Source organism: Lytechinus variegatus, chromosome 11 (assembly GCF_018143015.1).
Source record: "Lytechinus variegatus isolate NC3 chromosome 11, Lvar_3.0, whole genome shotgun sequence".
NCBI classification, from domain to species: Eukaryota; Metazoa; Echinodermata; class Echinoidea; order Temnopleuroida; family Toxopneustidae; genus Lytechinus; species Lytechinus variegatus.
In genome coordinates, this window is record NC_054750.1 from 1233686 (window position 1) to 1257068 (window position 23383).

Consider the following 23383-nt stretch of genomic DNA (forward strand, 5'->3'; position numbering starts at 1 on the left):
ATCTCGGGCAACCATAAATACACTGGCTTGCCCTATTACGAGGACATTTAGGGGACAAGGTCAGTGAATAAAAGGGCATGAAATTTTTAATTTTTGATTTTTTTTCGAGGGACTCCTAGGGATATCCCAACGGCTTAACTAGGGTAACCACGTATCTTAACTTGTAGAACTCGACTCGGGCAACCAGATAAACACTAGCTTGACCCGGTGCATGCACATTTAGGGGGCAACTCGGTAAAGCATCTCATGGGCAGATCTTATTCATCTATTATACTCAGTTCAAATTCCTCCGCAAATAAAATATTCCGAAAGCTGAGTGACACATGTATTTGTCTTTCATTTGCCCAAAATGTGGTCAGTGGTTGCCCATTCTTTGTTTTTAGAATCAGTCTAATCATTACACATACTCTTTTTTGTAATCAGCTTACAAAATAAAAAAAATGAGAATGGGTTGGGTCGAATGAATATATTTAACCTTCTGTTGTAGATCGTCATATCTTGGAGAAAAGATGTGGACGTATATCGATAGAAAACGTATTGTCAAAATATAAAGTATAAAGCTCCTCTAATCTTTGAATGATTGTCATGAGACATTTTCTTTTGCATGTGTAGCTTTCAATTCAATTAATCAGCAAGGAGTTATACCCCTCTAATAAAACTTTCATGAACGAAAATGTCTGTTTTAGACAATATCGCGTGACTTTCAAAGCTGTTGATTGATTGATTGATTGATCGACTAAATTTCCAAAGCGACTATCACATAATTATAATTTAAAATAAAAATTTTGTGGCTCGCCTCGCTCGCTGGCGACTTTTTCAAATTATTCCACATTTGCTATGTTGTGGTGCCTTAACATAATTCGTTTATTATCCGCAACTGCGTTGAACTTAATTTAATTGTGATGTATGTACCCCCAATTTGATAAAACAAAATTGGCCATCTGCAATATTTAAAAATATCACGAGGTTCCGGGGGCTCCGCCCCAGACCAGTGAGCGCCATCGAATGGGGAGGCCCCAGTGAGTTGCCCCCCCCCCCCCCGAAATTTGAAGAAAAAAAAATGTGTTATAAACGTCATAATTCTCTAAAAATGTTTTTGTTCTTTAAATTTTAAAAATTTTATCATCCATTCACCGTTAACAATTAGCTCCCAACAATTTTGGTCACTATAAAATCAATCGTTTAGGCCATTTCATAATATTCAAAATGTTGCTCGCGCTACATGCTCGCAGTTATTAATGATTGAGATACGTAAATTATCTGTTCACATGAGGCTTAAAAATCCTATGTTATTAGAGTTTTCATTATTCGTTTTAGCAAGATACATATCCTGCGTATTTATAATTTTCATAAATGAAATATTTTCAGTTCATGATTAGTATTACAAAAAGTGCTTAGAACGTCCAGGTATCATCCCGGATATCAAAAATTTTCAGCTCGCGCTTAGCGCTCGCATTATTTATTTGGTGAGATATCATCTTCATGACCCAATTAATGCAAACAGCTAATACTTAACAGGTCCCTTTTCAATTCAGTAGGGACTGCATTTTCGAGCTTCTTGTTCGATTTTTAAAAAATTGCGTGTCACCACCCCGTCTCAAAAATGTTTGTTTTTCCTCCTAGGTTAAAAAACTTGGTGCTGTCATTGCCCGGACCCGATCCGCATTTAGCACTCCCCCCCAAAAAAAAAAAAAGTTATACAACCGAAAACAAAAAAGAAATGATGAAAGAGAAGAAAGGAAAGGAAGAAATAAGATGTCATTTTCTGCATACCATGTCAAAATCAAAGTTAAAGGTGATTTTTTTTCTCGCTCACATCGCTCGCCTGAGATTTATTATAAAGCAAATTTTTGCTGCGTGCGCCATGGTGTGTCCCCTCTTTTTTGTCCTTATCACGCATTGAGCTTCGCCCTAATGCTCGGGGCATGATTATAAAATATCCTGTTCATACAATGATACGACCCATCCGTTCTCCCTTTTCCCCTCCTTTTCTTTCCTATTTCCCCCTTTCGCTTTCTCTTTTTTTGTTTCCTATCTTTCCTTGTTTTTATTAACTGTACCCATTGGCGGCACCAAGGGTTGGGGGAAAAAGTCAGGACTGTGGTTCCCCATGCTTGAAATAGCCCTATATTTTTTTAATTTTGTTAATTTGAGCCCCCAAAATTTGCATGCGCCAGATGAAGCTAGTGCAAATCCGGTTGCCCGAGTCAAGTTCTACAAGTTAGGATGCCTGGTTGCCCCGGCTATAGGCCGTTGGGATATCTTGGGGGGGCCGCTTAGAAAATCACTTTATTAATATAAAAAATGCTTGATATAGCCCAGTATTCTTTTATTTTAGTTAATTTGAGCCCCCTAAATGTGCATGCGCCGAGTCAAGCTAGTGTTTATCTGGTTGCCCGAGTCAAGTTCTACAAGTTGAGATACCTGGTTACGCTGGCTAAGCCGTCGGGATATCTCTAGGGTTCCCTCGAAAAAAAATCAAAAATTAAAAATCTCATGCCCTTTTATTCACTGACCTTGTCCCCTAAATGTCCTCGTACTAGGGCAAGCCAGTGTATTTATGGTTGCCCGAGATGTGCTGCACCTGTTAACCCCCCTATTTAGCTTTGAAAGTCCCTAGTTATGAATATCGAAAATTAACCAAATTCACACGCGTTTGAATATCGAACCTGAATATCGAACCAACTTCACAGTTTGAATATATCGAATATCCAACCAACTTCCTGCCGGTCTTAATGCATGCAGGTGCAAGCATCTTGTCAGATCATCTCATCTTAAAGATGTCGACATGATGAGATCCGGGATCGTGTCATCTCGTCATCTCTTTCAAAAGATGTTGACATGATGAGATCCAGGATCTTGTCATCTCATCATCTCTTCTACAAGATGTCAACATGATTAGATCCGGGATCCTGTCATCTCTTCTACAACATATCAACATGATGAGCCCCGTGTCGACATGATGAGATCCAGGATCTTGTCATCTGAACATCTCTTCTAAAAGATGTCGACATGATGAGATCCAGGATCTTGCCATCTGATCATCTCTTCTAAAAGATGTCGACATGATGAGATCCAGGATCTTGCCATCTGATCATCTCTTCTAAAAGATGTCAACATGATGAGATCCAGGATCTTGTCATCTCATCTCTTCTAAAAGATGTTGACATGATGAGATCCAGGATTTTGTCATCTGAACATCTCTTCTAAAAGATGTCATTATGATGAGATCCGGGATCTTGTCATCTGCTCATCTCTTCTAATAGATGTTGACATGATGAGATCCAGCATCTTGTCATCTGATCATCTCTTCTAAAAGATGTCGACATGATGAGATCCAGGATCTTGTCATCTGATCATCTCTTCTAAAAGATGTCGACATGATGAGATCCAGGATCTTGCCATCTGATCATCTCTTCTAAAAGATGTCAACATGATGAGATCCGGGATCTTGTCATCTGAACATCTCTTCTAAAAGATGTCAACATGATGAGATCCGGGATCTTGTCATCTGATCATCTCTTCTAAAAGATGTCGACATGATGAGATCCAGGATCTTGTCATCTGAACATCTCTTCTAAAAGATGTTGACATGATGAGATCCAGGATCTTGCCATCTGATCATCTCTTCTAAAAGATGTCAACATGATGAGATCCGGGATCTTGTCATCTCATCATCTCTTCTAAAAGATGTCAACATGATGAGATCCAGGATCTTGCCATCTCATCATCTCTTCTACAAGATGTCAACATGATGAGATCCAGGATCTTGTCATCTCATCATCTCTTCTAAAAGATGTCGACATGATGAGATCCGGGATCTTGTCATCTGATCATCTCTTCTGAAAGATGTGGACATGATGAGATCCAGGATCTCGTCATCTGTTTTTTTTGTTATCATGATGTCGACTTCCCAAGATAATTATCTCAACATCTCGGTGGCACTTTTAAGCTTCCATAATGCACAATTGATTTCAATTGTAAATCTATGGCAAGCCATGAACATAAAATTGCAACTGATTGTAAATACTGATTGTTTCCCCATATTACACGGCCCTAGATGTTGTCGCCCATTTTGTTCTTTTTTTTTCAGTCAAGTTATTGGTTTCAATTTCCAAAAACTCCTTAATTTTATGAATAACAAGCACTCTGTCTCTCACATGGTTTTATATTGATAAACCATTCACCTGAATCATTAAATAAAAATGACTAATTAAATAATAAGATTCAAAGTGTGAAGAAATTGCAGAATATTACTGAAAAGTAAGCCTGAGTCATATCGATTATTTTGAAAACCGGTGTTCGACAGCTCTAATTCGATCGAACATCGATGCATCGAATATTGAAGGCGGGGAAAATTTAGTCTTTTGATTTTGCGTCGATGCGATGCGCTTTGCATATGCACTACGCACTGACGGTATGCGCTGGCGTTGGCCGGGTGAGCGTTGCACAAGCAGATGACAGAGCAAAGTTCGTTTGTATTTTCCATGATCACAAAACACACAAAAAAGGCCGGGGACCAAAGCAGAATTCTTCCCAAAATATCTTCAACAATGATATTTGCAGATGACAACATATAAGTTTAAAATGAAACAATAATAAAGACATGAATCACGCAGAGTCGATCCGAATGATTTTCGGTCGACCAGCATTCGCAGGACATTCACCAGCCCCGTCCGCAGCAAGCTCCGTACACTCACTCTCCCGAAACGACAGGCGTGCTTGACGTCAGCGCCAGCAAACAATTGCAATGAACGGAGAGCGCTGTAACTTGCCTGAGATTGTGTAGTTGGATCCAAAATGAGCTCCAAATAAATTTATGGGAATAAATACGTAATTTTCTCTGGATGGTCATTTGAATTGCTATTCAGTGCTGATATAACGATTGTGAGGAAAGATTGTGGAATATGAGTTATGACGATGTTCGAGAATTAATCCTGATAATGACAATCCATTTTTTTAGACGCAATTGAGCATGCGATCAAAATAAATACGAATGTTTCGAATCGAGCCCTAAATTCATCTAAATTATTACGATTTAACAAGATTTTATGGTCATACTAAGAATATTGACGATGTCAGCAAAGTATGTTATGTTCATATGGAAGAAATAATACTGGGATTATTTCTATTGTTATTCCATCTATATCTCTGGACGTCTCCTCCAAGCTCCGAGAAAATAAGCACAATGCGCATGCGTGTTCGATGACGTATGACATATTTTCCCATTCATGAAATCAGAGCCCAAAGTTGGGCACAAACTAGCTTCAAATTGATGGGAAAAAATATCAAACGCAATTTTCTCTGTTTTGTCATGTAAAATGTTATTATATGGTGATATTACGAACTTGAACAGAGTTTTTGCATGTAGACAATGTTCGAGAATAAATCCTGACGTGATGATTATTTTTCTTAGACAAGTGCACTAGCTCGACTCAAGAAGTCAAGTCGATCGTCATGAGATGTCGATGTCCGCCATTGAAAATTGAAACGAAATACAACGTTTCACATCAAGCTCTAAATTCATATTAATGATTATCATATGCAAATTATTGTTAAATATTACGATTAAATAATGTTCTATGGTCATGATTTTAATATTGTTCATGAAAGCAAGATTTATTTTACGTTGATCGCGTCAATTTCCGGCCATTTTCTGGTTTGATTAAAGAACAGTACTGCGCATGCACGATCGATGGCCACGGACTTCCATTCATGATTTCATCGTGCATAAATTATCTCGGCACGAGCAGACGAGTAAGACTCGAACTATGATCGAAATAAACTTCAAATTAATGGTGAATAGCATCATAATTACTCATTCGGTTTCATTTTGGGGGCAATAGAAATCAAGTAAGTAGTAGTAAAGTTGGACATTACTGATATTTTGATGATTGATTGTGTAAACCAAACGAATCGGCCGGCCGACGTTTTTTTTTTTTTTTCGATGCACCGATTTTGCAAAATCTGCACCGGTGTTCGATGACATCGATCGAACACCGATTTTAAAATCGATTCGACTCAGGCTTACAGGGTTTTGATATTTTTCAGAACAAATTACACATAAGAGATTCCTGAATTGATCCAATATATGGTGATTTGATAAAACGAGGGGATTGTTTACCACTCATTTAAAACTATTACGCTCTACAATTGACAGTACCAGTTCTTAACACATTCAAAAGCTCTTATCCCAGTTTTCTTGCAGATTGTAGAATAGAAAATTACTTAATAGATTTTTGAATTAATAATTGCCATGGATATATTATAATTCTTACTATGGTGTTTTGTAATGTCAAGCAAAGGTGGAGCTTTCAATGAGCAAATATCATCACCTATTTGAATCTATATTGATTGAAATACTTACATTTCTATTGATACTGAAATTTAAAAAGATGTTTCAAATTGCCTGAGATTGCTTGAGATTTGAAACTCATTATTTCCATTATTACTATTTTTTGCATGTACTCATTTTCCTGCATCAATTTGCTTCTGGATCTTATCATGTTTCTCCAGCGAGTAGATGTAAGTACAAATTTCATATAGTATCTTACCTCATTGTACCATGCTTATCTAGGCTGGGGTTCATGTATTTTGGGAGATCGTGGCGGGGGTCTGGCAGGCCCCTCCCCCCCCCCCCCCCCCGAGATCTCTGCCGTCGACCATTTATGTATTTATTTATATTGTTTTTTGCAAATAGTTATTTTTAAGTTTTTTTTTCAAAATTTCGTTTTTTATTGTTCTTTTGCAATCATAAGCAGTATAGAATACATCCATTCAAACCAGCAAAACAAAAAATAATCATACTTTCATGACTTGGTCGAAAACACAATATGCTTTGACTTTGTACACAAAATCGTGCAATTTTGGGTCTGACATGCACTTACAAAATGTTGCATTATTACGGAACCGTGTTCTTGGGCATCGCAAATTTTGTCTCAAAAGAGACCAAATACCAAAAATATTTTGCGAATGGTTGAGGGGGGCCTCGGAGCCCCCCACCCCCTGCCTAGATAGGGTTAAGTTTTTACCGAGCATTTCATATTTTTGTCATAAGCTGGATGCCTTTTTTAGACATTAATCAAATTTAAACACACATTCCTTCATGCTCTGCTGTGACTTTTTATGGGCCTACCCATATTCGCAGGCCACCTAAGCTGGATCACTTACAGTGCCTATGTTTAGTGACAAATCACCGTTCACAGAATGGGTTGCCTGGAGACTACTTGGACATCAATATACAGTCAAACCTGTGTTAGTGACCACCTGTCTATAGTGGTCACCTGCCTATAGTGACCACTAAAACCGCTTCCCATGGAGGCAGATTGTGTGTATAAGAACCTGTCTATAGCAGCCACCTGTCTACAGTGACCACTAAAACTGATTCCCATGGAGGCAGATTGTGTGTATAAGAACCTGTCTATAGCAGCCACCTGTCTATAGTGACCACTAAAACTGATTCCCATGGAGGCAGATTGTGTGTATAAGAACCTGTCTATAGCAGCCACCTGTCTACAGTGACCACTAAAACTGATTCCCATGGAGGCAGATTGTGTGTATAAGAACCTGTCTTTAGCATCCACCTGCCTATAGTGACCACTAAAACTGATTCCCATGGAGGCAGATTGTGTGTATAAGAACCTGTCTATAGCAGCCACCTGTCTATAAAGGCCACATTTTGTGTTTCCCTTGGGTGGTCTCTATAGACAGGTTTCACTGTACATTTACTCATTTAACCGTTGTTATCGTTTGCAGGAAAATTCTTTAGTAACTTCTAGACTCGACTTTTGCAACTGTCTGCTTGAAGATGTACCTTCATCAGCCATCAAACGGCTCCAGGCTGTCTAGAAACGCTGTAGCCCGCCTTCTTACGGGCATTCTCACCAATGCCTCTCGAGTTTCACTAGCTGCCAGGACAATGCAGAGTGCAGTATTAGATCTTCCTTCTCATTTAAACAGTTCTCCATAGATTGTTATTTAGCTATGTACAGTGTGCTAATCAGTGTATGTCAGCTGCGGACAGGACTTTGTACTGCAGGTCTGATTCTTCAAGGGCCAAATACCCACCTAAAAACATTCAGGGATAGAGCATTTTCATTGGTTGCTCCACGTATTTGGAATGCGCTTCCAATCCAACTTCATAATTGTAACAACCTTGAGACCTCAAATCTGATCTTACGACCCTATCTTTTCCAGCAAGTGTGTGGATGATATTGTGGGAAATCTAAGTGGACAAAATTCATCGGTTTTCAGTCATGTCATTCACCCCAAGGGAATTATCTACATGTGGTTGTTGGGCCATTTCATTGAATGATTGACAGCATCCACATCCTTGAAAAACAACCTGAATGAGGATTCAAGTGCAGGCTGCTAGGAATTGCGATTGATGGACGGCCAGCGACGTCAACATCTGTTATGCATGTTTGTTAAAAATGCTTTCTATCTACATGTATGATGGACATGTATATTCAAGCATTCATGTTTTTCCTTGAAAATTCACTGGGCTTCTCTTTGTTTATGAAAGACATTGTGCAAATTTTTTGTTCAAAAAATTGTGACACTGATGGATTTCCATAGAATTACCACTGATTGGATCAATTATAACTCTTTGTAAGACGGGGCCCTGGTTGTCATCAAGGCATTTCGTATCACTAGCCTTCGAAATAAACCCTGCTTTTCCTTTATCGATTTTGAATGATTGTCTCTCTACAGAAATTCAGTCAGTCAGTTCTATATTTGACAGTAGCAATGCATTGACGTCATACAAGTAGCTCCGCCATCTTAGAGGCTGAAGCCATTGCTTTGCATCCACTGATGATATGCAGCTGGGGCAACTCCGACAACTCTGTTTACACGTATTCCTATATGCTCTGAGGGAGGGCGCTTTGAAATTATGCAGTCAATAGTGTGCAGCGCTTAGAAACATTTGTATTAAGCGCTATATAAATGTTGTATATTACTATTATTGTTATCATTATTATGAAATATGACATCTTGTACATAAGGTCTACTGCAACTCATAGTGCCACATGTATAAAAGCATTCCCACTGTAAAATGTGCATTAATTTGTTTGCCCTGCTCATATTTATACATGTAGCTGTTCAATGTTGAGGAGTATTCACCTGCATTCACTCATTTCTTTACCTCATTTAACAGCGAATGTCGCCGCTATCGTTGGAGGTATATTTGGAGCCTTGATTGCAGTGTGCATTGTTGGTGTCGTCGTACTGATATTTTACAGGTAAGTTGGTATCTATGGACCAGGGCTTTCTTTGGAAGCCATTACAAGCTTTCAAGACATTTTTGTCAACATCTACACTGTGCATGTACATAATAATAATAATGGTATTTTAATTTTTTATTTCAAGACTGTTCACAGCATGAGCTGAATAGAACTTTTATATATAAAAAGAAAAAGAAAACAACTACATTAGTACATAATAAGAAATAGTGTTATACAAATATGTATCAAGCTTGGAGAAACATGCAATTAATTCTTTTGAGGGGAATAATGAATGCAAGAATATTATCAACAGAATATTTCAAAAATGTGTAATGATTGAAGTTAATTGCAGAAGTTACAAGCTATTGTTCTTTGATGTAATCTCATATTTGATGTGATTTCTTTTTTCAACAAATCTGTTGTATTCAAGAACTAGAATCACTATTTATCCAAGTGTTATTTGCTGACACAAGTATTCACAATTGTTCTAATGTTATGCCTCCTATGGCAAAGAAAGGTAGGCCTCTTCTGTTCAGTGATAAAGTTTCCTTATTCTACAAGAATTAATAATATACTTTCCTTCATCAAAATCACTGATAAATTAATTATATAATTGCTCTTAGGCCTGTATTTTTATTCATTTTTTTCTTATGATGTGATCTATTTTTATATGGAGCTCATTGGTTGTTCAGGCAGATGAGTCCTCTGCCTACTTTTGGGGCAATACTCTACCATTCCATTTTCCATTTTTTATTAACTTTAAAAAAAAACTAAATAAAATGAAAATAAGGGGCAGTAGGAACATTTGTTTAGGGGAGGGGGTCAAATATTCTATATAAAAAAAAGACGAAAGACGACAGCTATACAAGGGTGGGTGGTGGTACAGCCAACAAAGTTGTTTTTTTTGGGGGGAGGGGGGTATCTTTCTTTAGGATGTGACCCCTTCTTGAACTGTAATTTATATTTTTCCAGGAGAAAACAGAATGAACCGAACGATCTCCTGATGACTCCAGTGTCTAACGGACCTCGGGAAAATGGCAACGGAGCAATAGGCATGCAGAATCTAGGTATAGAAGATGGTAAGATAAGAGGAAAAGGGGCTCCTTCCCCTTTTAGAATGTGGGATGGCGCCCTCAGTGTTCTTCGCGTCTCCCACTCGCTCGTAGTCACGCGTCATCCGTGTTACACGTTGCCTAACAACATCGGTCACGTTGGTCTTGTCATTGTGTGCACATGAAATACTAAATCAGGCGGTGATGGCTACATGTAGTATAGATACTTGTATAGTGAGAGTTAGCACTTTAGGGTAGCATTTAAATGATTAGAGTGAGGATTTATAACATTGGGAATGAAGTCTTAGCCCAGTTCATAAGTCTGCTCAAACAGATAGTGGCAGGTGTATATGTAGTTCAAGACCATTTCTATTTTTGTTCAGATTTTTTTATTCATTTATTGTTATATGTATGTTTTTTATTATTATATATGATTTTTTCCCCCATTATCTTTAGTTTTTGTTTGCTTACTTTATTTTAATTATTTGTGTTTTTTTGGGGGGTGGTAAGTTCTGGGGGCTTGGACTTTTTGAAATATATTAATAAATGGAAGGGTGTATTTTAGCTCCTTATGGGTCCAATTTAAAAACCTTTTAAACCATACTTTTAAAACCATACTAAACTTTTAGTGGTTTTAACGGGGAAGTTCACCCTGAAGAAAATTTTGTTGTAAAAATAGCAGAAAAAATAGTAAAAAATATTGGTGAAGGTTTGAGGAAAATCCGTTAAAGAGTAAGAAAGTTATTAGAGTTCAAAATTTTGGATTTGTGACGTCATAAACGAGCAGCTGCCCCATGTGTTATATAATATAAAATGTATGAATTTCAAATTTTGTATGGTTCCTGATGACTTAATTTTGTTTTCTTTTCATGATCGGGTGTGAAATGATTTGTCTATTGATATACAAAAGTTACAGTGAAAACCATTTTCAACTTTCTGAGAAAATGACATTTCATTGATTTTTTACCATTCGCTCTGTAGGAATGCTGCTCGCATATGACGTCACAAATCAAATAATTGAAATTCTAATAACTTTTTAATTATTTGATGAATTTTTCTCAAACCTTCGGCAATATTTTTTATTATTTTTTCTGCTATTTTTACAATAAACTTTTTGTCAGGGTGAACTTCCCCTTTAAAACCATACTAAACTTTTAATATGGTTTTAAACCTTTTAAAACCATACTAACTATCAAAGTATAATAAATGAGCACTCTTTTCCATGGTGTAAGTGTTATGTCATCACAAAAACGTAGTATATGTGTACTATATTGGAAATATCATGTTTATGAAGTCATAAGTTTGCTTTTCAACACCCTCCTGGATATCTGACCTACAGTGCGTCCCAGAAAAAGGAAACTAGGATTCCCATATCTTCTTAATTCAAAGTCAAATAGATTTTTCATTTACATGTTCATAGTCATATAATTCAATTAATCCTCTTTATTTTGATACCTAATATGAGATGAGTACTCCACACATAAACGAGCAAGATGAGTTTGAAGTTTTAAAGTCGAAACCAGGTTACGCAGAGAAAATGACAAGATTTGTCCGTGATATTACAAACCATGCATATTCAACGATTTGCTCATTAGCATTTCTTTTGTATTCTTTGTTAAGCTTCTCTCACTGATCCCTGAAATGAGTGTGGAGTTAGATTCACCCACAGGTTTCTGCACAAATCGTTTCTGATATGCCCAATATTTATTTTTGTAATCTGCCATGTGTGAACGTTTTGCTAAGCTGTTGGTTTCAAATCAGAGATGAGATTCCACTCTTGCCATGAGTATCAAATTTATAGTCATAACATTTGATGATTGTGAAATCTATCTCTGAAAAGAGGTTTCCTTTTTTATGGGATGCACTGTATAGTTATCTATAGGTTTAGCTATATGCATAGTAGGAATACAGTGTTTATGTGTTAAAGGTGATGGCTAGAGTAGATTGGACATATGCATGGCCATATGCAGGGAAATTTGGAAAACTTCCCTTTTTTAACTGAAAATTTTGCAAAAATTCACCAAATATGTGCATTGAATCCTTCGACTTCACTTTAAAAATGTAAAAAATGGCCCAATAACAAGCTAGATTTTTAGTTTTTAAAAGATTTCATGCATCTGCCCCCCTCCCAGGATATTTCTGCAAATGGCCATGTATGTATGTATGTAGTATACATACATGTAGATAACAATTTTATTGTCGCACCATCTTTTAGAAATGAGATATATGCAATATGATGATGATGTAACTAGTATGTGACTATTATTGTTTTCTTGTTTCTCCCATCTCTCACAGCAGACGACATGATCGTGAAGCCCATAAGGCTGGAGAACTTGGAGAAAGCAATCCGACAAAAGGCTCAAGATGAGAAGAGAATATTCTGGGCAGAGTATAAGGTAATTAATCATTTTTTAGCATAAAGTAAAAAATATATCAAATCAAATTCATAATTCTTTTAAACATGCAGGACCTAGAATTTATAACAATTTAGATCCCATAATTTGTTCCTGTTCAACTGCCTCTTCATTTAAAATTTTACTTAAAAGACAATAAATTAGTGATTATTCATCTTGATTTCCTTTTCCCTTTTCTAAACATACCCTCCTCTCCCCCCCCCCCCCCTCTCTCTCTATTCTCTCTTTCTCTCACTCTCTTTTGTTTGAGTGCAATGGGTCATGGATGTGTGTTGAATGTGGGTGATTCTGTGTTTGATGTGTGAATGTATATTTTAGTACGATATGATTATTATTGATTATTTGAGTACTTGTTAAGGGGCAAGTGCCTACAAGATTCTAATCTTTTTGGTCGCCTCTTAATACCATATTTTTCTTTTGCATGAATGTATAAATTATATTTATTTGGTGTATGTCTTGTTATATTTATGCATTTATAAAGTACCGTAAGTAACGGTGTATTAACCGCACCCGTGTATTAACCGCACCCCCAACTTTGGACTAAAAAAAAAAAAAAAAAAAAAAAAAAATTCTCACATTTACATGCATATTTGAGGTACATGTACGAAGAAACAAAATCTAAGTTTTTAAGATTTCAAAGTATCCAAAGAGATTACCGGTATGCGGAAATATGCTGTTCTTGATCAATTCATCTACAAATGTTAGAAAGAACGGTCCCCGGCCGACAATATTGGCAACTTATACACTCACTCACCTCACAGTCACAGTGTACACACACAGCACTGCCATTACATTGCAAACTACGATACAGTACCAGTCATGCCAGTACATCTTATCAAATTATGATCTGTGTCTTTCCCAGCGTAGGAGGAAGAAACATTCACATTTCTTGCATCACAATCTCACAATCACTTTCAGAAATTTGATGTCTTAGCATGAATTTTGGATACGGGATTACAGGAAGGTTCAAGAAACAAAGAAATTGACATTTTTTCCAGTTGTTTTTTTACGGCTTCGTGCCGTCTCTCTCGTGCGTGGTTTACATGGTATCTTATGAAAAGCAAACAGGAAGGAAAAAAAAACAAGCTGGCGCGAAAAGGGACTTTGAATAGCGCCAGCTTAAGTCGCACTACAACCACATTACAACGCAATGATTTAATAAGCTCACTCAACTCTCGCTCAGCAGTGACAAAATATTACCGAGTATGCTTGGCGTCTCTTTTAAATTAGCCAGGGAACTTCACTACTTTGAATCAAGAATAAAGTCAAAATTAGTGTCATGAAGGTGGGTGCGTTTGTTATGGACAATATTTGATTAAGATCATAATAATTGCTTCCCATTACCCTCGGCTCATACCCCTCTAAACGACATTGCCTGGGCGGCTACGCCCGGCCACTCGATGTGTTGTGATCTGGCAGACATCGTACATGTACGGGAGGGGTTACGGCGGGCTGGCTCAGACCCGTCACCGTGTATAAACCGCACCCCCGACTTTTGCTTCTATCCCGCCGAGAAAAAGGTGCGGTTAATACACCGTTACTTACGGTATGTTATTTTGAATTGTATATGAATATTTTTATATGGTGAATAAATGAATTGAATTGAATTTCTTTCCTTTATTCTGTTCATTTTCATTATGCACTGATCAGAAAAAAGCTCAAGGTCGGAAGATTACAATTTAGCAGTTCACAATATCAAATAAATAATGCATTTTTGTGTGTGTGTGTATGTGGAGCCTACATGAATAGCCATCATGATCTACTTTTGTTTCTGCTTAAAGAGAAAATCATATTCCCGGTCTTGTTTATTTTAAGACTACAGTAGATATGACAAAGTAATCATTCGTGTCATTTCATTTATTTTACATTAAAAACCGATACACACAATTACAAAAGAAAGAAAAGGAAATTACCCCATGTATATATAAAAGAGAGAGAGAGAAAAAACATAGAGCAAAATTAAAATACGATGGTAAATAATGGGACCGGGGCTAGAAAAAGCAGAGCTTATCGAGTCTAGTCCCGGTAGAAATGGAGAATACGAGAAGGAAGGAGAGGCCCACCCGGGAGCAAGTACGGTCAGAGGCATTAGGCACTCTGACCGTGACCAACTAAGCTCCCGGAGAAGCAATGCTGCTATACAGTATGAAGGAAATTTATTTTCCTTTTAGCACTTGTCTTTCATCCTTGTCTGTGTCTTTAATCAATTTATTTTCTGCGTTTCCCTTCCACCTGTCACATGACTTCAGGCTTTGCCGAACAGACCCCCTCCCATGGTGACAATGAATAACAGCAATCTCCCTGCGAATAAAGACAAGAACAGATACATCAACATCATTGCCTGTAAGTATTTCTTTGAAATTATTTTTGTCATCACATGCCGAAACACGTCTAACACAATATCTTATGCTAGAGCGTTGTGTGTTCATTAGCGTGCCTCACCACTGTATTCAGTGCATCCTGTGTATAGGGGAGTCACAACCTATGCACGTTAAAACCAATACACTATTCGTCAAAGAGTAGGGTGTTATTCACCCGGTGTATTGCACCTGCCCTCCCCCGGTACTGCAATACTGCAAGAATCTTCAGGATTGAAGGAGGCAGTCCGTGTAGGTTGAAGAAGATGTGTGTTTTGGGGCAAATTTTAGGGTTATCTTGTTTTACATTTGTATAAATTCGTCGCACGCACCACGAACCATCCTCTCTGCGCACTTCGATGCGAAAGTTAAGCGCACTGTATCTATTCCACGAACCGTCCTCTCTGTTACGTTGCCCACTGTGGCGTAAATAATTAACTTCAAGAAAATATAAAGATACGGAATGAAACTTTGGAACCTGAACTTTTTAACAAAGACACTGGTAAATAATTTGCTCTCCTAGTAGGTGCACTTATTGCTGGTTAAAAAAAAAAATGCGTTTTCTGCAAAAGTAACTTTCGCATAGAAGTGCGCAGAGAGGACGGTTGTGGTGGGGGCAACGAATTGATAAGGATGATAAAAATGGGTTTTCAGGAGGAGAGACACAGCCCGAGAAATGAGAGTGAAGTGGAGATAAAAAGAAAGAATGCATTGAATGCATTATACAGTAGAAATTTTGAATTTGATTCATATCTTTGAAAAAACCAGACATTTACTTGCATTTACTGCTCTTCAGCCAGGTTTTAAATGGGTAAATGATAGTATGTGAATGGCAATATCATTGACTTAACAGTTGGCAATCTGATTGCCCATTGCAGGAAAGTTGCATTTGGGTTTGAGGTTTTTATTAATTTGGTTTACAGTTTACATGTACACTATGTGTAGTCCTTAAAATGACTTTGAGGTCGTATATATACAGTGTGCAGGCAAGCAGTAATCCAAGGACTGGATATAAATATATCTGTGGAGCACTGTTGAATGTATGTAGTGCTATAAGAAGTAGATTGTTAAAAGTATTAAATTCAACACTATCATTTTCTTTAATTCTTTAGATGGTGGTAATGGACATGTACATATACATGTATCTGTGGAACGCTAAGATACATCTCTAGAATGTATGAAGTGCTATAGAAAGTAAAATTTTATAAGTTTTGAATTCAAATCTATCATTTTCTTAAATTCTTTAGACGATCACACCAGAGTGAGACTGAAGGCCATTGATGGCATCGAAGGGTCGGACTATATCAATGCTTCCTATGTCAACGTAAGCAAAAAATTAATCATTTATTTTTATTTTACTGAAATTCAGTTGTTAGCAGTATCTACATGATTGTCAACAAAATAGTTTTTATTACACATACTTGTATAAGAACATAAGGAGGAAACCTTAAAGACAAGACGTAATATACATACATAGCACAATCACATATAGAATAATAAACACAGTCATTCAAGATAAGTTGAGAAATTAATTATTGAGGAAAAACATGTGTTTTAAGGGAATATTTGAAGCCAAGAATACTGGAAACATTTCTTAATGGCATCCCTAGACTTGGGAGCTGCTACTGCAAATAATTCATTGGTATAGAAGACTTTCAACAAGGGGATGCAATTACTATGGCCCGTATTCTGAAGTCGGGTTTAACTTAAACTTAGGTTTAAAATTGTGGTTTAACTATGGACAGCCAATTGTTACATAAATCACTAACAGTAGAGATATAATATTTCAGATCATTTGGCTCACAAATCATTCATAATTGTGTAGGAAGTATAAATAAATTATTGTTTTTACCATTGATGAATCAGGAAAGAGCACAGTAAACATAAGAAACATACAATTTAATATAAATTTTGACACTTTTGGATTCCCATATTTTTAGCACAGAGTTAGACCATGGTCTAAGTTGGACATGAATTCAGAAAACGGGCCTTTGATTCTATGGCAAACTATGGGCAAAAAGATCCTTGTAAAAAAATTTGATATTATGGGTATCTCTTTATCTAATACACTCCTAGAGGTTATAGAACTTGTATCTGAAAATAATGTATCACTTGTTATGGTATTCCATCTGACACAGTGTAATAGATTCATCTTCATGTAGATTGGATTTAGACATGACATTATTTTATCTAGTCATTAAATAAGAAAAGAAAATGTTATTTTCCAAAAAAAATTGAGGTACAGGACCTCGTAATCTCCACAAAAAATGATATCAGTCAATCTGTACATTATTTATTGTATTTATTATGAGTATTGCTAATGATCCTTCTTTAATAGATAGACTGGTATTGACATCTTGTATCTCAGGTTGTCAGTACCACATAGTGTACTTGTTTTGATTTCAGGTTACCAGTCTCCTAATCACTTTGTCTGGTGATCATTTCTTGGTATTACATTGTGTGTTGACATGTGTAATATTTTCTCTTTTGCAGGGTTATCAGTCTCCTGATAAATTCATCGCTGCACAGGGTAAGTCCATGTTGGTATTAGCAAAAATTTATCTGGCAAATGTCACCCCTTTTCCCCTTGGAACTGTAGGCTTAAAAGCCAGTGTGATATACATGTACAGTCATACACATATTCATATTAATGGATTTGTTGGAGAAATAGTCTTATAAGAATTATGACATTATCATGTTTTTAAAAAGTGATAATATTGTAGAGCATAATCCAATTACTGTATGCATGCATGAAGTGTACTGCTGCTCTCTTAACATGTAATAATTTATAAAATATTTCTTCTATCACTGTTTCTAGAGATGGATTTCACTGTCATTCCATAGATTTTATTGATAATGTAAATATTCGTTTTTAACTATTCATTCAGTGATGATATCTTTTAAAAATGCAATCTTTAAAAAGAAATCAATTTTTAATGTACTAGGTCCCAAGGACAACACTATAGAAGATTTCTGGAGAATGATCTGGGAATATGACTGCTCTACCATTGTCATGCTTACTAAATGCGTTGAAGATGGCAAGGTAAATAATCTTTGATGATCGACTCTTAAGTTAGCCTACAAGACTTTTAGGTGAAATGTCAGCGATTCATTTGATGCCTATACACTCTGGTCCTGCATTAGTTGTGGTTTTCTATTCGTAGACAAATGTCTGATGACAGTTTTGGGTAACAAAACCCTGCATTGAATCCTGGCTGATACAAGGAAAACTACAAATAATGTAAGACTGCAAAGCAGCCACGGCTCGCAGCCTCCGCCCAGATCATAGGCTACAAGTTAGTTTAAACCACTGATATCAGTGGCGGACTGTGACCCGGAGGAGGCAAAGCATTGGAGGGGCACTGTATTGTTTGTGAACAATGCTGTGCCCCTCCAATGCTTTGTCTCGACTGATATAATTTGTTATTCTTGCAAAGAGGTTTATGATCAAGATGATTATAATGATAAAAATGATGATGATGATGAAAATGTTGAACATGACGATGATTAAGAATATGGTGATGATGATGATGATCATGATGGTGATTATGATGATGATGATCATGATGATGATAGTGTTGGTGATGATGAAGATGATGATGATGATAGCACTGATGAATAAGATGACAATGATTACAGTTGGTACATTATTATAATGGTATAACTTGCTCTCAATATTTCTTACATTTGTCTTTTATCTATTTTTGTATATTTAGGACAAATGTTCACAGTACTGGCCCAACAAGGGTGCCATTAAGTATGGCAGGTTCAAGGTAAAAATGGATTCGGTAAAGGAGACGGCAGAATACCTCATCAGGTCGCTATTACTCTCAGAGGTAAATTATATAGAACTATTTTCCTTTGTAATGGTATTAGTCATATGGGGACAGTGGAGGGAGCTATACCAAGATGGGGGGGAACCCAGAATGGGTATGAGAAATTAAAGAATTGAGAGGGACTAGATCGAAAACTTTTAGGCTTTTCTTTAATTGTTACACTGATGTGTGATAGGCATTGCTTGCATCAAATGAATGAAGAGAGCTTTACAAAGATATGTCATTATTTTTATATTTTTGTGATTATTTTATGATGAAACATCAATAACTTTTCCTCTATTCATTTTATATTGATACACAGTATATTGTAATAAAATCATGTTATTTTAAAGTACTCAATGAAGGTGCAAACTTCATATATTTCAATTCAATATAATTTAATACTGTACATACATGTAGCATCGTTACCTCCACTAGCTTATACAGATAATACATGTATATTAAGCATGGAAATTGTTCTATGTTTGTTAACAGGATGGCAAAGAGAGTGGTGAGCGAACCATCACACAGTTTCATTTCTTAGGTTGGCCCGACCACGGTCAGCCCGACTACCCATCCCCTATGATGTGTCTTATCAAGAGGGTACGACATCTCACGTCAAAGATGAACCACAGAGCCAACATTGTCGTCCATTGCAGGTAAAAACATCTTGAAATATGATTATTCTTGTAAGTGTGCTGTGGTCTGGTGGTTCTGCTCGTTGCGTCTGAAACACGGGCTATGGGTTCAAATCCCAACCATGGCATTAATTACCTCTGTGGTCTCGCCGCAAAGATGACCCACAGAGCCAACATTGTCATCCATTGCAGGTAAAAACATCTTGAAATGTGATTATTCTTGTAAGTGTGCTGTGGTCTGGTGGTTCTGCTTGTTGTGTCTGAAACACAGGCTATGGGTTCAAATCCCAACCATGGCGTTAATTTTCTTTTTTGTCTCGCCGCAAAGATGAGCCACAGAGCCACATTGTTGTCCATCGCAGGTAAAAACCATCTTACAGTATCATTATTGTAAAAGTCTGGTGGCTCTGCCCCTTGCCTTTGAACCAATGCAGATGGTTGCTGGTGGCTTTCTTTGGCTTTCATGATAACTGAAGAATCGTTTGATTGATCAATTTCAAACTTGGTCCAAGAATGCTTATGCTTATAGATGTGGAAATGATCAGGGACCTGTTGCAGAAAGAGTTGCGTTTTAACGCAAGTCAAAAAATCAATCGCAAGTCCCAAATGCGTGCTGTTGATTGGTTGAAAATCAAGTTGGGCAAGATTTTTAGAGTTGCGATTGATTGCAACTCTTTCTGCAACGGGTTAGATTTAGGGGCAATAAGATCGGAGGTCACATAGGTCTATAAATTTATACCCCAAAACACCTTGCTTTGCTGTTATTTAAGAAACCTTTGTGAGAGTTAAACTTCAAAATCACTTCATATACCTTTCTTCCGAGTACCCATTTTCTACGCCTGGGTGGAGAGTGGAAAATGTAAAGCTGATGAGATTTCGGGTCATGAGGTCAGAGATCATAGGTCACAATTATCATAACACAATTTTCAACAGAAATTATTTTGGATTTCCTGTGCCATTTTCATTTTCTATCACTAAGGAAATGTAAACTTTTATTTATGAGATACATCTTTTAATTGGAGATAGGTTTTGACGTAGAATACTGTAATTACATTTTTATTTATTTGTTATGTTATATCTGTATATTTTACGTCATGAATTTTTGTAAATTTACCCTTTCAGCTTGTGCTGCTGGTCAATTTTTATGTGCATATATACCAATAAATAATAAACAATAATTCACCTTGATCATACCATTCTCTGTCAATGCCTTATTTCATGTCCTTTACTCTTCCTTTTCAAACAGTGCTGGAGTGGGTCGCACAGGAACATATATTGTGATAGATGCTATGCTAGATATGATGAAACATGAGAAGCAAGTAGATGTGTATAACTTTATACATGATATCCGTCAACAGAGGAATACGCTAGTACAGTCTTTCGTAAGTAGCCCCTCTTCCTCTTAGAACTTGACGATAGGGAAGCAAACTTAATAGATATCTGAATTTACTTCGAATACAGAGGAAGATATTGATATTCTTTTCTGTTATACTCAGAAGTTATTCAGTTTATGGAAAGATATGTAATTAAATGGTTTTACTGTTTTGATACCAATCTCATCATAAGAATTAATTCTGTTGTTCTTAGAACTTGTTGATAAATAACCAAACTTAATGGATATCTGAATTTTATTAGACTACAGAAGCAGGTATTGATTTTGAAGTATCTCCTTCTCCTTTTAGAACTCAAAAGTTATAAAGTTTATTGCAAAGATGTGTAGTTACAGTGTAAATGATTGAATGTTATGGTAATCGCCTTGTAATCAGATGGTCGTTTGTTCCATGGCCAAGCGTCCTTTGTCACTTTTACCCAGGTGCTAATTTGGTACAGGTGGTTGGTTTAGCAAGTGTGCACCTAACAGGCTGCTAGAAAAGCTATGAATCCAGTGACCAGATAACAATAATTGTGAAGCACTTTGAGCAGTTGTAGATTGATATCGTGCTACATGCTTATAAAAGCCAATTGTTATTATTATAGTACCAAACTCATAGTATGAATTCATCACGTCCTGCATTTTGTAACAAGGTTATCTTAATAACCTGCATGTTAAGGAGCCTACTAATGTATATTTCATGTATGTATTTTTAGGTCCAGTACTTCTTCATCCATATGGCCTTGCTAGAGGAGCACCTGTTTGGTCACTCCGACGTCGCTATGTCAGAATTCCCTATGTACTATCAGCAACTCAGCAATAAATCAGAATTTGATGATGATCTCACAAAACTAGAGGTGGAATTCAGGGTGAGTCCTCCTTCTTCTTCCTCCCCGAATACAGACTACCTTCTTGTGTATTATTGTACTATTGACGTTTGCTGGGGACTTGCAAAGTGGGTGGGGGGTAAGAGCGATTGCTTCAAATGTGAGGGGAATCCGGCCACCCCTGTTAATTAAGACAAAACCAGAGGTTCCGTCTTAATGAGACTATGGATGGCAAGCAACGCCAAAATCTATTATTCATGTTTGTTCCAAATATTTTCCAACTGTGATGCATATTCAGATATTCATTTTTTTCTTTAAAATTCAGTGTGCTTCTCTTTGTTTACAAAGGACATTGTGCAAATTTCCTGTACAAAAAATTTTGACACTGATGGATTTCCATAGAGTTAAGATTAGTTTGATGAAGCATAACTCTTTGTAAGACGGGTCCCTGATTTAAAGCTTTGGGTTGATGATGATGTTGATGATGGTAGGGGAATACTAGGTAGTGTGTTCAATCCCTAGCATTCCAAAGACTTACAACTGTAGGATCTCTTGCTTTGGTGCTCAACATTTAAAAAAAAAAATTTCAATTAAAAAAGATTGGAGATGGTAGATGTAACATTAAATTATGTATGTTCGACCTACATGTATATGCAAAACCTTTCCTGATATGGCTTGTCTATTGTTTTCTAGTTTGCATTAACGGTTTGCATTCTCTCATTTTATGACTAGCAGGTTCATAATAGTGTCATCAAAATGACCGTTGAGCAGACAGAATGATTAAATATCCTCTGAAAATGCCCTCACAAACCCTATCATAATGCCCTATCCTAATGCCCTCACAAACCCTATCATAACCCTATCATAATTGATCTTAGTTGTTTTTGCTAATTTTGTGAGAACATGTTCATGACTTGTCTTTCTTTTCTTATGTCCACAGAGAGCATGTAAGTTGGGTGTGAATGGAGTAGAGCAGAGGTTTGCAAACATTGAGCAGAACAAAGACAAGAACCGTATAGGACACATTCTTCCATGTGAGTACCAAACTAAAGGAGAAGTGTATTCATGTGCCTGTTTTTAGTTCAAGTTCAAGTTTTTTTAGCACTATACGAACTTGGGCCATTTTCATAAAGAACTTGTGATAATGGTATCCCTGCCATTACAGTAAATACCATGGCAACAGGACCTGACAGTCAGTCAGCATCACTGTTTCTATAGTATTTTACCATAATTATCACTTTTTACATTATTCTATGTGAGTACCAAACTGCATGTAAGAAGAGGCATATTCACATGGCTTTTTTAGCACTCTATGACCTATGGCCATTTTCATAAAGAACTGATGATAATTGTATCGTTGCAATTATGGTAACTACCATGGTAATAGTCAACATGAAGGTTCCCATAGACATATAATACTTGTAACTTTGTGAAGCATACCCCAGAATGATTTTGCATACCCCAGAATGATTTTACTTATCCCACCGCTGCCACCGGTATGGAAACATGATGTCAATATAGCCATACAAACACATTGAATGTTTGGGAGATTTATTTTTTTTATAAATGCATAATGTCATCTCATTATAGATTCCTGTCCTATACAGTATTGCTGACATCATTCTATTTTGATTGGATGGTTTGCTGTCTCCCTGGCGAATGAAAATTGACATTTTTCTTATTT

At 36.7% G+C, this 23383-nt stretch overlaps 1 protein-coding gene across 6 annotated transcripts in view; it reads left to right on the forward strand.

The window, feature by feature from the left end:
• Positions 1 to 23383, forward strand: part of LOC121423725 (receptor-type tyrosine-protein phosphatase delta-like) — a 103727-nt gene that overhangs the window by 66861 nt on the left and 13483 nt on the right. For 2 of the 6 annotated variants that reach the window (XM_041619161.1, XM_041619167.1), the window contains exons 18-30: positions 6517 to 6525; positions 9158 to 9242; positions 10197 to 10303; positions 12572 to 12672; positions 14940 to 15033; positions 16295 to 16371; positions 17541 to 17577; positions 17993 to 18090; positions 18764 to 18883; positions 19358 to 19521; positions 20747 to 20882; positions 21589 to 21741; positions 22640 to 22733. In XM_041619161.1, the coding sequence (XP_041475095.1) occupies positions 6517 to 6525; positions 9158 to 9242; positions 10197 to 10303; positions 12572 to 12672; positions 14940 to 15033; positions 16295 to 16371; positions 17541 to 17577; positions 17993 to 18090; positions 18764 to 18883; positions 19358 to 19521; positions 20747 to 20882; positions 21589 to 21741; positions 22640 to 22733 (1275 nt within the window). Of the gene's footprint in view, positions 1 to 502; positions 512 to 6516; positions 6526 to 9157; positions 9243 to 10196; positions 10304 to 12571; positions 12673 to 14939; positions 15034 to 16294; positions 16372 to 17540; positions 17578 to 17992; positions 18091 to 18763; positions 18884 to 19357; positions 19522 to 20746; positions 20883 to 21588; positions 21742 to 22639; positions 22734 to 23383 lie in introns of all 6 variants that reach the window. The other 4 variants (XM_041619162.1, XM_041619164.1, XM_041619165.1 and 1 more) reach the window with 4 other exon arrangements.